Genomic DNA, 18,457 nt, shown 5'->3' on the forward strand with positions numbered 1-18,457 from the left:
TTATATTATTGTTAAAATTAATAATTTTATAATAAACATAATTATAAAATTAGGACTGACTTGATGGATTGACCTGGGGTTTGAATTGGTACAGGTTTAAAAGTTTATTCAACCTAACTTGGTTAAGAACCTATGTGAACTCTAAATAAAACACAGGTAAAAAACTTGATTTTTTGAAAAAAAAAAATAGTTAAAACAATATTAGTTTGATTATTTAAAAAAAAATATGGGTCAACCGAGTTGACCCTCCTAAACCTTATATTATGTTAACTCTCAAGTCGGGTTTTAAAACTATGATAATAACCATTTTTATCCATATGTTAACACAAGTTAAGTTGGGTTGACCCTTCTAAATCATAACCTAGATCTTGCTCCTGTTAATCCCTGAGTTAGGTTTTCAAAATAGTATTAGTTCTTAAAATCATATGGTCCTCTACCAAAATCCCTATGGAAGTTTCAACAAAATTCCTTATATATCTAGGACATCTCAGGTTATCTAAAATCATTTATATACTTTTAAGACCAAAACAATATCATATAAAGATATTCTGCATAATAATACATATTAAAAGTGTTCTTATTGATTAAGTATATACATTCAAGATTGAACTATTTAGGATATGTATCATTAATTGTTAAGTAAGAGCTTTGTTTTTACGACAGAATTGAATTAATTTTCAAATTTTGTCTAATCTTTTTTTTTATACTACTAATATGATCAGAAATAGTAAAAAGATAAAATATTACTCCTTTTTTTCTTAAATGTCGCATATACAAAGAAAAGGAAGATAAATGACGCAAACACTAAAAAACTTAAAAGAACACCAAAAACAAGAAAATAATAAAAGAATATGATCTTGTTTTGGAGCCTAGCTCAGATACCAACTAATGCAAACCTCGTGATTACTTGATCACTCAACCCATAATCAAGAATGAGATCTGATCCTGAAGAGCTGAAATAAGTTTAATAGGAGTGTGATATAATAAAAATCTATCTCAAGGCACCAACACTATTAGAATAAAATCAAATGACGCCACTAAGCTAGTTAATCTTCAATAAGTCTGATTCAAGTCGTTTAAGAATTGAAGAATGCAAGAATCACTCTCATACAAGTTAAAAAATAAAAAACATTTTGAATTCTTATTGATAACAAGTCTATCTTTAGGCTTACAAGGGTTTAAATACTTGTGAAAATATAACCCTAATGGATCTATCCTAGTATACTAATTTGAATCACTTATAAAATTGACTCAAAAACCCCAAACTGAAAAGCTCACAACCTAATGCAAACAAGCTTTAGATCCTAGTTGAAAACAAAGTATTAATTAAACTAAAAAAACCTTAAACTATAGCTAACAAAATAAAATAAAACTCATAATATTAAATTATTGTTCTGCCGTGAGAAGAAGAGAAGGAAAGAAAATATTACAGACTGATTCAAGGCTTATATAAGCTTTCCGTGCAACTTATTAATTTTAGAAACTAAAGAAAAAACCCATATTGTTCCAAGTTATAGTAGGATTCTGATATTAGACTTATGTTCTTTCTTTCTTTAAAAGAAGAGTAATAGCTGGTAATAATTTTCTTTTTTTATCGCCTCTTAGGATCGTTCTAATACTAGGAAACAAAATCAAAGTTACTGGAATTATCTCCTTGTATAATTAGGAAGCCTTCTCGTCACTTTGTTTTCTAAGTCAACTTGGATTCTTTTGTTTCATTTCCTATGTTATATCCTCACCTCATGGCCCAAATAAGGTTGAATTGGGCTCCTCTTGTATATAAATAAGATATACTAAGGGATCTTGTTGATGCTTAAATGAACCCTTCAAATTTGACTTGGTCAAAACATTCAAAATTAATGCAATCAATGTCTCTTTCAATGCCTTTATCTTGGACTAAGTCATTAGCCCATTTGAAACGTATAATGGGTCCTTGTTAGTGTTTGTGGGCTGATCTAGATCATCCCTTATCTCCTATTTAATTGTTTATAAATTCTTTTATTTTTCACAAACATCAAGTAGTTTAACTATCTTTCACGAATACTTATAAATCCATCCAACTCATCTTTTCTTACCCTTTATATTATTAATATTCAAAATACAATTCTGTATTTAAAGAATTTACAATTATAAGATTCATGAAATTCTTATAACAATACAAAGTGTAAAACACCTTCTTGAAACTTATAGATGCCCAATTACTTTCACCTGCTGCCCCTCTTCACTTTTGCAACCTTTTCAGCATTCTTAATAATTCATTATCAGAATTCTATTCAAATTATTACTTAATTTCACACTTAAGTAAAAAGGATTTACATCATTAATGCACATTTTGCAAAGTCTAAATCTTGCACATACTCTAATCATGCTCATCTATTTATATACAATATGTGACTTTGCTTAAACACATAACCTAACATACAAGCCTTTATGCACATCCTTCAATCATGATCATTTATTTGGAAAAAAAAAAGACTAGGTTAGACCTAGCCCAACGATTTTGGTCTAGGTTGGAGCTGTCCGACCTAGTAAACAGTGGAGCTGCTCTCCATTGTACACTTTGCAGAATAGTAGAGATAGAGGAAATGAAGTAGAAGAAAAAGGATGAAAGGGGAGGCTGACCTACTAACGATGTTGATGGTGCTGGTGGCTCACATTGGCAGTGTTGTCACGGCGAACAACGATTCCAGATGAAGGTTTTTCTTCTTTTTTTCCTCTGTTTCTCTGTGTTTCTTCTTCTTCTAGCTTTATGTTTTTGCTTCTCTTTGTTTTTTTTTGGTTTTTTTCATCTATTCTTCTTTCACTCTCCTTTCTATGTTCTCTGTTTTTCTTTCTCTTCTTTTCTCTTATATTTTGGTCTCTTTCCTTTCTTTTTTTTCCCTTTTATTTTTCTCTCTCTCTTTGTTTTATTCTGTTTTTTATGTCTTTCAACTCTTCTCCCTCATCCAAAATCTTCTCTCCCAAATCCCTTTTTTATGTTCTCCACACTATAGTATTTATAAAGGGAAAAAAGGTATAGAGCAACCCTACCTTGTCCACTCACGCCAAATGGATAAGGCGGCTAGGCAACCACCTCATAGCCACTCGCAGGACTTATATTCTCTACCTTTTCATCTTAGCAGGCCAAAAGGTATGGGTTTTGTCTGTTTTAGGTTCTTGGAAGAGAGAGGAAAAGAGGCGTTACATAGGAGAAAATCTCTTTCTTTCCATACCCATGCTCGTCAAGGGGAAAGAGATATACAATGTCGTTTAAAACAACACCATTTTCCTTCTCTTTTTTTTTTTAACAGTGGATGGAACGTTGTCATTTTAAAGAAGACACGTCATTTTATTTAAATAAAAAAGACGCTAAAGAAATCAATCTCTAAATCAGTCATCAATTTTTTATTCATTCAATCAAGTCCTCAATTGTAATTTTTATTTGAAGAATCAATTCAATTGTATCCCTGTCAAATTCAATTACTAGCCTTGAAGCTGGCCATTTTTTTCACTTTAGTTCTTTTATGAATTTTGACCCTTAATTTATCAACAAACTTTCAATTTCTTTAATGTAGTCCTTAATTCAGTAAATTACAAACTCTCAATTTACGCGCGTTTTCTAGTTTGGTCCTTAGTTTCAGACTTCTTCAATCAACTACTTAATTGGCCATTAAACTTCAATATTTTATGCAATTAAGCTTTTGATTTAACCAAATCAACTCTTAAAATTTATAATTTAACCCATGAACTTTAATTTTTTTCATTTAAAGCCTAAATTGACTTAAAATGAATTTTTCTTACTATCAAACCCTTTATAAATTCAATTAAACCTTTAATAAAATTTAATTGAGTCCATAATATCTAATTTCTGACTTTTCTTCCTCAAATTCAATTTTTCTTGCCAACACAGCTCTCATGAATAAAACAATATAGTGTTAAATTTTAGTCTTTGTTTTTTGAACCTCCATAATTATTTTTTGGTTATTTTCTGGATATTCTGGCATCCTCATCTCATTGCAATTTTTTTTATTTCTTCTAAATATATATTTTTTGATTTTAGGAATAATTCAAAAATAAGTTATGACATATTTAATTAGATGTATATATTGGCTTTTCAATATACAATTATTTTTTTTCCTTTATGGAAAAAACACACTATAAAAGCGTGAACATTGTTTTTTTCTATTAAAAAAATTTAGTTCAATCTATGGCGAAGTAAGAACAAACTCACTAGTATATGTATTTTGTGTAATAATTGGAGTTAAACAGTATAATGAAACTAAATGATTATTAATGAAAAATGTTATTTATTTTAATTTTAAAAATTCATATTTGTCAATTAATTAATTTCTTAAATTAAAAAAAAATCAATTTAAAATAATTAATCTTATAGAAAATTTTATTTTTAAGTTTTGAGTGTTAATGTATTGATATTATAAATATTAACAAAACCAATAAGGCATGGAAAATTCATTATAGCACCGGACATAAATTACCATGAATTGCTTAATTAAAATTACCATTTTACCTTTAAGTGGAAAAAATGAATGCCTAATGTAGGGAGGTAATTTGACTTTTTCTAATAACTCATTCGTTATTAAAAGACTACTAATAGGTATATAAATCTTTTTCAAATTTTCTAAACAGTAAAATAACTTATTTACCTCAAAGTAAAAAAAGATAGAACTATCGATGAAGGGTTTTTTCGTCTTTCCATTTCTTATAATATAGTTTAAAGAAAATTTTTCCTTTAAAAACATAAAAAAAAAATAAGGCATCATCTAAAGGAATTTTCATCTTTTCACATTATTTTATTTTTCTTTTTTTTTGTAAATTTCAAGCCCATTAAAAGCATTTTGGTCTTTTTACATTAAATACTTACTTTTCTAATAAAAAGCGTTGATGGTGCGTGTTTAATATGCGCCGGCATATGAAAGGTGTCCATAGTTTTTGGGCAACATGTGGAACACCTCTTAGTGGCCAAACTTGTCTTTCAATCATATTATTGGAAGCGTCATCACGTTCTTTTTCTCCTGATGCTATATATAAAACAGATGATCAGTAGTTTGTCAATGATCATCATTTATTTTTTTCTCTTTTTTTTTCCTCTCATTTATAAACAAGTACATGTTTCTCCTCTTTGTTTTTTGTATTTCAATTTCAGTTCTTACTTGTTTGATTTTAATTTTTTGTTCTTAGCCCTTTTATAAAACCTTTGTCTATTTTCAATTTAGTACTTCAATTACAATTTGTCATACATTATTTTTTTTAATTTAGTCCTTATTCTTTTGATTTCTAATTTTTTTCCATGGCCATTTTGTTAAATTTTTATTTGATTATAATTTCATCCTTTAATCAAAGTTTATGATGTATTTTTTTTCAAATTGACCCTCATTTTTTTATTTGTTTTTTCTTTTTTGTTAAAGGTATTTTCTTTTCAATTTGACCCTCCAATCAAAAACTTTTAGTTGCCCTCTAATTTATTTTTATTTCAATTTTCACTTTTATTTTTTAAATATAGTTTTTTGTTTTAGATCTTTTTGTATAATTGATTTTTTTTTCAATTTTATCCTTTAGTGTTTGATTTAATAGAGATTGAGTTTCATGGTTTTATCATTTATGGTGCTTCCAATCTAATGACATACCTCACATGTTTGAAAAGTAAATGCGGGCCAACATCATTTTTTTACTCATTTTCTTTTCTGATTTCATCATTTTATATTGTTTTAAAAAAATATTTTTTTGGTTATCTTCAATTTTATTTTTATTGATTTATGTTAGTTTCATGATGTAGGCTATGGATTTTATAGGCTTTTTTTAGAGTGAGGTTTTCTTAAAAAATTATTTTTATGTATTTGATTCTAAAATATATTGTTATGATTCATCTATCTATGATTGTTTTTTTGTTTTATATAAATGAAATTTATTTTAAAAAATAAAATATATATATATATATATATATATATATTTTTAGATAATATTTCTATTATGTTTAGTTTTGCATACTATTTTTTTATTTTATTTAATCAGTTTCATATGTGTGTCTATTTTTATTATCATTTGATTAAAAAAATAATTTAATAAAAAATTTAGTAAACACAACTAGGTAAATATCATATATTGCGAGATCAAATATCTTGATTAATATCTATATCTCACTTTTTCTACCTTTGCTTTTAGTAAACACAACCGCATTTGGATTAGATTCTTCATCTACAAATTGATATTGACCAATATGAGCCTCACTTATTCACACCGGATCCATCACCATACTCTTATAAGGATTACTGTTATCATCTACAATTCCATGCATGTTGCTCACACTAGAAGTTGACTCAACCATCCTTTCTACTATGATCTTGTGATGAACAAATGGTTCTTTGTATGCATACAAAACAGGTATTCTTCATGAATTTTTTTTGTAGAAGATGTATCATTATAATATTTGGATCGAGAAACTTTTTATTTTTACACCTCTTATATAGACACTTAATACCACCTCCACTAATATTTCTTTTATTAGTTATTGTGTAATTAATACAACCTTAAACCCCATTACAATAATTTATCCTCCACAATTATTAAATTTTATTAGTTATTGTGTAATTAATACAAACTTGAACCCCATTACAATAATTCATCCTCCACAATTATTAAGGTGAATCTCAATACATCGATGAACGATCATTCATCACTTCTATCAAGCCTATATCAAATAATGATGACAACATGTATTAATTAACTATGTTAACTCAATAAATTTTTAAAAATATTGGTTTTGCTCAAGATTATTCAACCTACTTTAATACTTGTCCTAATTTATTATTAATTATCTATGTATAAATTTGTACACATTTACAAAAATTACAACTCGACGATAAAAATGATAAAATATAAAACAAACTTGTTAAACAATCTATTATTTATTTTATCATAATACACCTAAATTGGTAATTTGACATAAGTTTCAACAATTTACCAACAAATATAATATTACAAAATCTAAAATAAACCATAATATTTACAAAATCATAAATTCATATAACAAGTTTGTTTGAGAAAAAACAATAAAACAAGTAGACATCAAAATAAAATACATATATTACAAAAATATGCAATAAAAAATTAAACATTTTAAAATTGTGTTCAAATAAAAAAAAGATTTGCTTATTTAAGATGAAAAATCCGTAATAAAATTTCAATGAAAACACAAATGTGTCAAACAGAGTGTTGTTGTGCCTGAAAAAGTTAGGGAAGGATGAGTTGTGTTAAGATGACAAGGGAATTTAAAGGGGGGATGTTTGTAAGAACTTACATGTTATCAAATTATTTGGGTTTTTTTATTCCTTTTATTTCATCTGAGATATTTTTAATATATACCAACAATATATTTCCATTAGTGTTTATCTGCAGACTTAGTGATGGAAAAAATTCAGTCGGTAAAAATCACTTCAAAATACCGATGAAAAAAATTTGTTTATGCTTTCATTAATTTTTTGATAGTGATTCATTTTACTCCCCATTCAAATATGCATTTCTCATTTTCATCTCCAATCCCCTTTTTCCTTAACAATTTTGGTCTCCTATTTTTTATTAAAAAAAAAAATTAGACCCTCCATAGTAAACACTATTTATATTGAAATATTCATCTTATAATAAAGCCTAGGGTTTTATAGTTTTTTTAATAAAATTATCTTGGTCTAATTATCCCAATCACAAATTTAATATTTTAATCAGGGTTAACTCAAGTTTTTTATTATTTATTTAATTGATTTATTTAATTTTATTTTTTAATATCGAGTTGGTTGATAATTAAGTTATATAATTTATTTTAATTTATTTTTATAAAGGTTATTCTAATCATATTATCATAACCCAATTTTTATAGCATAAATTCAAAAAAAAAAAAACTATTGAACAAAAACAATAGAATTGATGCAGTTTTTTAATTAAAAAAAAAAGAGGGAAACAAATCATGTTTTTCCATCATGAAAATATGAAACCTTTTAAATCATGAACTTGTTGGATTCCTTAATTGTGTCAAAAATCAAGATTCTCTTACAAAAAACATCAGCCCAAGATGTTCTGTAGATGGGTCAAGATGCTAGTTATGCTCCTCACATGTTGCTAATTAAAATCTGCTTTGAATTTTAGAACGTGAAAACCTGAGATTTGATCTCTAGTTAAAAGTTACAGCCTAATCCTCATTTCTCTATCAATGGCAGTCATTTACCTAAGAAATGTCATCCCATCCTGGTTGAGCCACCCATAGTTGATTGTCTCAGGCTGCATAGTAACAGCAAATAAGATCTGCAATATCTACCAAAGCTCATAGAAAATAAGACATGCAGTCTAAGATAAATGACTTCTTCATTGTAACCACGAAATACCGTCTTCATACTCAAAGCCCGAGAAGGCATAGGCAACAACGCAACAAATAAAGCGACCCAAGAATCCCACAAGTCTGTAGCAAATCGTTCCCAATCTCAGATAAATGACTTCTTCATTGTAACCGAGTGAGAGACCTTAATAATGTAGTGTTCATCTTCCTGAATTCTTATTTGCTAAAACGCCTCTCATTACATTCAGCACATTTCATATCAGTTCTGCTTTTCTATTTCACAATTTTTTGATGCTATTTGCAGTAGCCTGTCACTCCACAACACAGACCCCCTGATCCAAAAGATCCATGCACATGCGAGCATGAACTGAGAAGTTGCTATAGTTCTAAAGAATAAAGCAATATTAGGAGACAAAAACTAGACATTGATTGTTCACACACATTAATGACTCGAGGAGGGGCTCAAAATGGGAAACCTCGAAAGTTTGGATGCCCCAAATCTGGCAATGTGAACACATCTTCTAGGAATGAGTTTTATGGATATTTTGTGTGCATGCAAACAACAAAGCTTTGCCCAGCTTTTCGTTCCGTGAGGAACTTGCCATAAGTTGTAACTGAGGAGGAACAAACCGATTCTTCTTGTCTCCTTTGTTTCTGAATAAGCCAATCAAACAACTTCAAATTTCAAATCCTGAAAAAAGATCCAGAAAACCACATTAACTGAAATTTGAAGTTAAAGCACTGTTTGAGGGGCATCTTAAGTAAGTACATGAATTTTCTGTCCACAACTCTAATAAGATGTTAAAGAACAACTGATAGTTGTCGGTGAACTGTAGAAAAGAGAGTCAATTTCACATAAATGATTTCACAGAAAATTCAGTTTGACACCAGCCTACTTAATTCAACCAGTTCTGCAAAGAATTAATTCATTTCATCATAACATGACCAAGGTAAAAAGTAATTATTTAAATCCAAAATTTCCGTATACCTTCAAGTACGAACCCACAAAGGTTCTAAGGAAAAACCCTTCTCATTTCGGGAATGGGCAGCTGAAGCCCTAGGTGGGGGTGCGTGCACTGTTATAGGAAGAACCCACTCACTTTTGTCTCTACCTTCTATCAGAAGAGGATGCTCATATCTAAGTATGGGAGGTCAAGAGAGTTAAGGAACAGAGAGAAGTAAATATAATCAAAACTGAAGAGCAAATAACCATATGAAATTGAACATCATATCAACATAGCTAAAAGCGAGATTTTTCATGTATTAACACAAGTGAGCAGTAATTTTACACTTATAGATGCAATGTCTAGTCATCTAAGTGTCCTCAAAGAAGAGATTGCAAGCTCATTCACCAGCCTTCAACCTTCAGGACCTTAATCCAACTAGCTGACACAACAGAATTGCCCTTAAAACACTGGTTATCTCTTTTTCAATTGCAAGTAATTTTATTGTTGATGATTACAACTTCCATTCAATGAATTTTCATGCTTTTTAGTAAGAACAATTTCACGACGATGATATCCCCAAAATCTGATAAGAAGTTTTTTCCTCCAATCTACATTTTTGTAGTCCTTCCCTTCTGCCTTTTTTTTTTTTTTTTTGCTTTTTTGGAGTCAACTTGTCATCCCATTTTAGCAGCTAAGAGTCATTCAAAACTGAGCTATGAAACCCAAGATAAAATAAATAGCAGCCAGAAAAGAGAAAAGAGAAAAAAAGAAAAGAAAAAAGAATATTAGTCTACTGTTCATTCTTTGCCACCAGCATACAACAATTTGCATTACCTAGTGTATTATCTATGCTATACAAGTAAAGACCATATGGGAATACCTTGTCCAGTCCACATTTTTTGGGGTGGTAAAAAATTCAAATCGTAGAACCCATTGCACAGAGACATGGGATGTGGAAAAGGACATGGGCCCATCCATGGGAATTGAAAACAGGAAGCTCGTCTGCACCAAATCTGCAACAACCTCATGATGATCGCTTTGAACCTACAAGAATCATTCAACCAATATGCCAGATAATTTTTTTTTCAGAATGTTCACGTTCAGTTAAGAAAGTCAGATTAACACTGGATTCCCCACAAAAGAAAACGAACTCAACTCAATAAGTATCTTTTAGTGTTCCATAGTAACTGTATGGTAATGCTGCTTTTCCTTCATATACACAACAAATATGTACATGCACACCAGAAGACAGAAATGAAAAACATCATGTGCTATAATTACAAAATCCCATTCGGAACTTGACTCTATCTATGGCTTGTCTCAAGTTACTGAGCACAATAACTCAGGTTGTTAAGTTAGAATAGTGACCACCCAAAGATAAATTTTGAGGGCATTTTTTACAGTGATATATATGGACAAAGGATTAGTGTTCATTTTTTTTATTTTTTTTTTTGCTTGCAAAATAAGTACATCTATGATACATCAACCTCAATCAAGCAAAGCCATATTGCATCACATTCTATGATGTACCTTAGTAATGGTCGGGGAGTTCTTGCGAGAAGGATGAATATAACGTCGACTTACAGTCTCTGAAGTTTCCAATGTTATTGAAACCTGCAAGACACCAATCCTCAAGTAAACTTCACAACCATTAGATCATTAGTAGTTTACAATGGGGGAATTTTTCCAAATAACTGATCCATCCAGCAGCGGATGGTAGGTAATGCATGCATTGACTGGCAGTAACGTGCACTGGAGGGATCAGTTAGCTCTGGCAATCCCATTTCCCTTTCACTACATGCTATATATGCAACTGACTATTCCATTGCTTGTTATATGCAGTTACCTCAAGACATTTCTTGGCTCCTTCTTCGTGAAAAAACGTAAGGGTTCCACCTATCTGTTACTAAAACAGGTAAATAAAACGAAGAGGAAACCAGGGGGGGCTGAAAGGAAATAGGTCTCTGCAACTGACGTTACCATATCACTGAAGTAATAAGTGGAGTCTGAGTTCCTAGGGGAAAATCTCAACAGAACATGATCATCCATCCTGATATTGTAAGACCTCCCACGAACAAAGCCTTCTGCTGCAGGAAATGTTTGTAGCAAATAAGCTTACAGGTATAACATGTAAACAATAGAGTATTTAGGATACTTAAAAGGAGAAGAAGGTTTCATAATTTACATGCTGCAGGTTCATTGTTTACAGATACAGTTCCTGGTGTGTAAGATACCCCTGCCATGTCATCTCTAAGCTGCTGGCTTGGAAAGACCATAGCTGACGACTTATCAGGTTCTGCCATATCTGTTAAGAGATAATTTACAGTTCAGAAAGCCTTTTTTATGACTAACAGATAGCAGAAGTCTTGCTTATTTCAACAGGCAAGTGGAACAAATTGCAAAGGAAAGCTTCATTATCATCCAACCAACTTTTATCTGAACTAAGAAATGTAAAGTAAAGCACATTTAATCATGTGCCAGAACATTTAATCATGTGCCAGCATTTAATCATGTGCCAGCAGAAATGTAAAGTAAAGCACATTTAATCATGTGCCAGAACATTTAATCATGTGCCAGCACATTTAATCACCAATGCAGCCTCATGACTCACCTGCACCAGAGTCATACAAAACCTCAGCCGCAGACAAGCGAGGAAGTGCCAGAGTTGATAAACTTCTGCGTCCTCCTTCAGTAAATGAAGCATCCTTATTTGAAGACCTTGCCACAGATTGCAGGGACAGAGAACTTCCAAATGTCTTGTGTATACTTTCTCTATTGGGATTGTAGGAAGAAACAGATGAGATTTCATCCCTTAAGCTTTCATGCCCTTCCTCAACTCCATCATCTAAATCATTTGCTCTGGCCTGTGAAGATCAATTGAATGACTAAATTTTGACAGCAGCTTTCAAAAGTGAATGATGTTAAGATGGCTCCAGTGGAATACATAAAAACACAAACATAAACGCTACATATAGCACAAGCAATGAAAATAAACAGAACAACAGACTGACTACCCATTCATTGTCTCCATCCATCTCTTTCCAGTATATATCCAATTGAATGGTTGTAGGTGGAACAATCCCTGAAACATCAAAGTAAGAAATGTATTCATGTAAATGTTTCAAAAGATATTAAATAAATTAGATTCAGAAAATCTTATCAGCATGCAATTTGCATGAACTATTTTTCAATTTCAGCCAAAGTTGGGGGCTACTGTAGTTTTTCACTTTTTCACATGTAGCAGTATAAGTCTAACAAATCAAAATCCACTTGAACTGCCAGAAGTTTTCTGGAAAGTGTTTTCGTGGTAATTAAGAGTTGAAGTCTCCGACAAGAATGGACTTCAAGTTTCTGGGCATGCAATTTTGATCATTTATAATAAGAAAAAGAATTTCCTGCAACCCTTGGCTGTAAGAGTACCTACTGCCTAATCTGTGGCAGTTTATCTTGTCACCATGTTTGCACAGCATTAATTGCTTCATGAACTTTGGTCAACAAAACTCTCTTATTCTACCGTTATATTACTTTTGCACCTCATGGTTTTTAAAAGGAAAACTTGCCACCTTTTGCTACACTATAATGAGTTTGATTCCCTGAACTTTTGAAAGCAATAAATGTTGTCCAACACATGGTGGACTGAGAAACTGCACATGCTGGGTACTGTGTCCTACTGACAGGGTTTGTAGGAAAATTTTTGTTCTTAAAACAAGTAAGTCAGTTTTTCCTTGTACAATTTTGGTTCAGCAGCTAGGCAGCTTGTATTGTCAATAAACACAAGTCTGTCATATTGTCTAAGGTTACATTTTCACCAGTTGAAAGTCTCAGACCCTAGAAAGGATAACATCACTTTCTTTTCCAATTAATTCTTAATTTCCTAAATATAGAACCCTGGAAACCAAATGGCACAATGATAGCAGTTATTCCTCTCTTTCCCTTATTCTTTCAATTCCCTGGAATCTATGTGGTGAACTAAAGATTTGCGATTTTTTATCCCACATTTTACAATCATCCTACATCACCAAAGCATTGGTACTTGTTCAAAACCCAAAGTAAAGGGACCTGAAAACTACTCACCGTCACTTTGACCTTCTTCCACTATTAGGCCATTACCTTTCTGAGCCACCCATATCTGTAACGGAATACGATCTTCCTGCCAGGATTTAAGTTATAATTGCATGAGAACACATATGAAGAAAAATTAAAACAAGTCAAGGACTTCAATATACAACCTTAGTGTTTTCTGCTATCACATTGAATGGGGAAAAAACATAAATTCACACGATTGCTAATGTTTTTCTTTGGTGCAGCAACACACAATTGCTGACTAGAAATGGCAAGATCAGAAAGTTTTCTTCAAGATCAGTCAAAATGCACTCACCATTATGTAAGAGATGTAATATAGTACAAGCTTATGGTCATTGTTTATATATATGCTGGAGGCAGTAAAGTTTTAGTGGATGACTGGACCATAGGAGCTCAACAATGATTGGCTATTGTCACAAAGTAAAACAGTTTCATTGATGGGATTTCTTTAGCATAACAACTAAAGCATAGTTAACAGAAAACTCCAGGAGACTTTAATCAGAAAGGCAGGATAAAAACACTTGATGAGCAATATCCCATGCATAAAGCCCAATCTCAAATTGCAATATCCTCTATTCATTTGAAACTAAAACTTCAACTTATGGAACACACATGCCAAATACGCTCCATGTATCACATGAAAAAAGTTTTTTGCAAGCTAATCATTATGCATGATGCAACAGATGTTATGTAGAGCAATACACATGCTTCAACCTTGGTTGCAGCAGTTTTTTGACTGTGGAGGAAGTATCAAATCAATTGTTGAAAATAAAAAATGATTCATTGCTGCTACTAATTCACCAGCTACAACAGAGAATTGCGACAATTAAATCTCACTAACAAAAAATAAAAATAAAAATGAAATATGCACGCCTCCAAAAAGCAAATGTAGGAACTCATAATATGCTAACCAACAGTTATCATTGTGAAGTTGGGAACACTTCAAATAATTTCGAACTTTTTGATAACTTAAAAACAGGCAAAACTGCAAGCTAATAAAACAACTAATAAAAGATAAATATTTCAAGAACCTTAAAAAGCAGTTATGATATTTAAGCAGACCAACCAGTTGAATACGATCTTTTGATGACTCTCTATGAGAGTTAGTATTGTCCAGCATCAGCTGTTGTCCAGATAACGTACTCTCAACATAGTATATATAGCGAATGGTAGCACCCCTGTAAGAAGGTGGTATAATGCTAGGCAGCAAGGTTCGTACCATATCTGTAGATTGCACCAAGTGATACGTTGAATCAACTAGAATCAATTACATGGAATTAAATAAGCATGAAACACAAACTTTATGCATGTAGATACCCACAATACATCAAAATTCATCAAACTTGATTATGCTAGTTGTTGTGCAAAATCCTTCATTGTATGCTCATGCTAACGTCTGTCATTTATGTAGAGTAAGCAAAACTAATGCAAGTATAACTATAAAAAACAACTTATATGCTCTCAGTCGAGTATGTCCCTGGAAGAAGGCATACCAGTTGTGTTTGGTATGTGGGGACAGGGGGTGAAAAATTACTTTTCTCATGTTTAGCACACAATTGTTGCGAGGGGGAAAAGTCAAGGAGGGTAACATTTAACCCCAAAAGTGGGGGATTAAGCATTTCACTCCAAGCATCGAGGGTAAAACTTACCCTCCTAAATACTCATACTCATTGTCATCATTTATTAATGCATATGTTCTATCTAACAATACTTTTATCATATTTTAAATGCTTAATTCATCCACTTTAAAGTGTGAGACCCATTAATGTTATCTATAAATCTAATTTATTAAATATGTATCTACTGCCCATAATTTTTTCATCTCCCACCAAACATACTTTAACATTTTATCCCTTAACACTTTTTACACCATTAACATTTCACCCATAAATCTTACTCCCTTAGCATTTCCCCTCCAAAATTTCCACCCCATAATAAACACAACTTAAATGCTATTTATAAAATCTAAATAAAATAAATAAACACTGATCGTTCAAGTTCAACATTGAAAGACCACAAAAACCATCAACCATACAATTAACTTAATGAGTCTGCTTTATGCTGTTCAAAAGATAAACTAAGAAATAGCAATTGAAAATGTCAAAATACAGGAAGGATAAATAACCATGTAGGCATAACATATGTAAAATTAGATAAGCTTTCACATATGGGTGATGGGGGTGGAGAGATAACATAACATTAAATCAGACCAGATCTTACATGTTTTAGTCGCACCAGAGGACACAATCTGATTTGAAACTATTGATGATGTAGAGCAGTCCATGAAAACATGTTCCCCTGAAAGAGGTCAACAAAAAATATCACCACTTAAATTACTGAAAATGAGAATGAGAAAATACTGCAGCAAAAGAGTTATTTCAGAGGTCTATTTTCATTTTTGTTTCTGCCAACAACACTTCTATCAATCTCACAATTCTGCACACACAAAAATCCCCAAAATTAATGGTTACTGATGTCAGTATTATTTCATGGGATGGAGGGAACGACAAATATATTCTGGTAGGGATGCTTGAAAATCATTCAAGTTAGCAACTGAAAGTAAATATTTTGACAAACCCCTTCAGATTTTTCCATTCCTAAAGAAAAAAATTCTTTTAGTTTACTTGGCAGTAACCAATCTTGAGGCATCATATATTCAGAGGGAAGTATAACCAGCATGATGGATGGAATAATTTGTTAGATTAAAAGGAGGAACAAAGGACAAATAAGAAAAATCACAAGTACATTTGTTTCAAGCCCCTCTTCTCCCTTAAAAACACATCCTATTAACTCTTATTTATTCCTGAGGTGATTTCATCTTCTCATAAAGCAAGCATCGGTCTTATAGATTCAATAACACTAATGAAAAAGATTTCAATATATTTAAATGAACTGGTGAAATAACTAAACCATTAAATGTCAACAACCCTTGCAGAAACACAATACAAACCTCTCCTCTGTTTGGATCCAGGCAAAGGCTTCTGAGTGGCAAACCATTGATTGTCCAACTTCTGAATACCTCTAATCGCAAAACCAAGCTTTTCAATTAACAGAGAAGACATAACATCTTTACCGGCACCATCTTTGGGGTTGGATATCTCAATAGTAACAAGAATGGAATCACCAGGTCTATACACATCTTTATCTGTTTGCACTTTTAGTGTTGGCACAAGCTCATCCTTCCGACCATCCAAAGAATTATCAACCTTTCTAGAACCCCCATTCCCAAAAAAAGCCAACATTTGTCTCCAGGTATTGTTGTTCAGTTCTTGTTATTGATTAGTGGGAGCAAGATGAACAAATATGAATGAAATGTCAACATTATTCTGCACTAAAAAAAGGTAAAGTTATCATAAATTTCAGTTGTGAGCACCCAAAAAATCTCTAGATAGCAAAAGGATAATATACTGCAGAGCTAAACTTAGTCATATCGCTATATTCAGTTGAAAAAATTTGGAAATTTTGTGCACGCCCACACAGAGATAATATACTGCAGAGCTAAACTTAGTCATATCGCTATATTCAGTTGAAAAAATTTGGAAATTTTGTGCACGCCCACACAGAGATAATATACTGCAGAGCTAAACTTAGGCATATCACTATATTCAGTTGAAAAAAATCTCTAGATAGCAAAAAGATAATAAACTGCAGAGCTAAACTTAGTCATATCACTACATTCAGTTGAAAAAATTTGGAAATTTTGTGCACGCACACACAGAGAATTCCAATTTTCTTTATTGATTTGCCTCCACTTTCCAAGAAAGTAAACCAAAAACTATGCATGGATTGCTACTTTACAAATGCAACTCTACTAACATGAACCAACACTTAACTAGTAAGCAAAAATGAGTTCAATTTTTAGTAAGCACAGAACAAAACAACAAGGACACCTATAATTCTCTTTTGAATTCGAATTCTATTATACTATCCTAGGAACCAAAGAAAAAGCAAGAATTTCCACATAGCTAGAAAGGAAAATTGATTACTAATATATATATATATTACTACTATTACCACCAGTATATGCTTTCCATTGTAAACATAATTACAAGATCATATCATTCCCCTCTATCCCGCTTGCTTTTCTTTCACTTTATCAGAATCAAACAGAAAATAAAACCAGCAATGCCGATCCATCTACGCAGAAAATTCTACTAAAATTCACATCATCAAATCTACAAGGCTAAAACTCAGTTTGTGACTGTATAATTAGTTGATCATTCAAGATCACATTAAATCTCACACACACGGATTAGTAAATTCTGCTTGATTTTCCTTCACTTTCTCAGTATCGAAAAGGAAAATAAGAACTCCAATGCTGATCTATCAATGCAGAAAATCTACTGAAATTCACCTACTCACAACTAAAAGGCTAGATTCGGCTTAGGGGAGTAAGATTGGTGCTCTCTCGGATGCTACGATTTTCCTTCATTTTCTAGGAACCCAAACAGAAATCACAAGAAAACAAAATTGCAATGCTAAACTATATTCGATAAAATTCGGGTTTTGAGAGAGCGAGCGCAAACCAAGTAGTTTTGATATCAGATTCATATTTTCTCCGGAACCAAGCAGGAAATTGAAAATAATAGAAGAAGTGAAGATTACCAGAGATCATATGAAGATCGGGTTTTGTGAGAAGAAACGATTCTGTTATGAATTCAAAGGTGTAGATCGAGGCTGCTTCGTTTGGATCGTAAAATAGAGAAAAAAAAGAAATCGATCAAATTTTTGGTGAATCTACTCCTGCAATATGGTAAAAAAGAATTAGCCAAGTTATATATTGTGTTCCTGTAGATTCAGAAATACTTCCTTTCGATTTCTGCAGTTAAAATGTTTTCTAATTACATGTTTGTTTTTTTACACTCAAAAATTGTTTTTTGAAAATTTAATTTAATTTAAATTATTTTTTTATATTTTTAAATTATTATAATATTCAGATATTAAAAATTAAATTTTAAAAAAATATATTATTCTAATATACTTACAAGCCCAACAAAAAAATTTAAAAAAATAATTAAATCAAAATATCAAACACAATCTTAAAACAAAGCTTGTTGAATTAAATTTAAAATAAGTTAAATAATTTGTTTGATTTTGTATTTGAAAA

General features: G+C 31.4%; 1 protein-coding gene across 4 annotated transcripts; it reads right to left on the reverse strand.

The window, feature by feature from the left end:
• Positions 1-8,465: 8,465 nt before the first annotated feature.
• Positions 8,466-18,146, reverse strand: LOC105114154 (immunoglobulin). 4 transcript variants are annotated; one of them, XM_011010609.1, is made up of 14 exons: positions 17,956-18,145; positions 16,301-16,676; positions 15,571-15,648; positions 14,417-14,574; positions 13,342-13,417; positions 12,282-12,349; positions 11,879-12,131; positions 11,453-11,572; positions 11,248-11,354; positions 11,114-11,167; positions 10,798-10,881; positions 10,148-10,311; positions 9,309-9,458; positions 8,466-9,011 (listed from the first exon to the last, which is right to left on the reverse strand). In XM_011010609.1, the coding sequence occupies exons 2-13, from the start codon at positions 16,590-16,592 to the stop codon at positions 9,311-9,313; spliced, it is 1,602 nt and encodes a 533-aa protein (XP_011008911.1). In that variant the 5' UTR covers positions 16,593-16,676; positions 17,956-18,145; the 3' UTR covers positions 8,466-9,011; positions 9,309-9,310. The 4 variants fall into 4 exon arrangements, with proteins under 4 accessions (XP_011008911.1, XP_011008912.1, XP_011008910.1 ...); XM_011010610.1 differs by having other exon boundaries at positions 8,466-8,974; positions 16,301-16,681; XM_011010608.1 differs by having other exon boundaries at positions 16,301-16,681.
• Between the last annotated feature and the right edge of the window lie 311 nt (positions 18,147-18,457).

The sequence above is a fragment of the Populus euphratica genome, unplaced genomic scaffold (assembly GCF_000495115.2).
Source record: "Populus euphratica unplaced genomic scaffold, PopEup_1.0 scaffold494.1, whole genome shotgun sequence".
Taxonomy (NCBI): Eukaryota; Viridiplantae; Streptophyta; class Magnoliopsida; order Malpighiales; family Salicaceae; genus Populus; species Populus euphratica.

Bases quoted from the DNA above. Each gene is read 5' to 3' on its own strand.
- LOC105114154 (XM_011010609.1), bottom strand. From the start codon at position 16,592: ATGTTGGCTTTTTTTGGGAATGGGGGTTCTAGAAAGGTTGATAATTCT. The intron at 13,418-14,416 runs GTTGGTCTGCTT...AAATCCTGGCAG, and splicing joins CAAAAGATCGTATTCAACTG to GAAGATCGTATTCCGTTACA. The intron at 11,573-11,878 runs GTGAGTCATGAG...ATCTCTTAACAG, and splicing joins TTTGTATGACTCTGGTGCAG to ATATGGCAGAACCTGATAAG.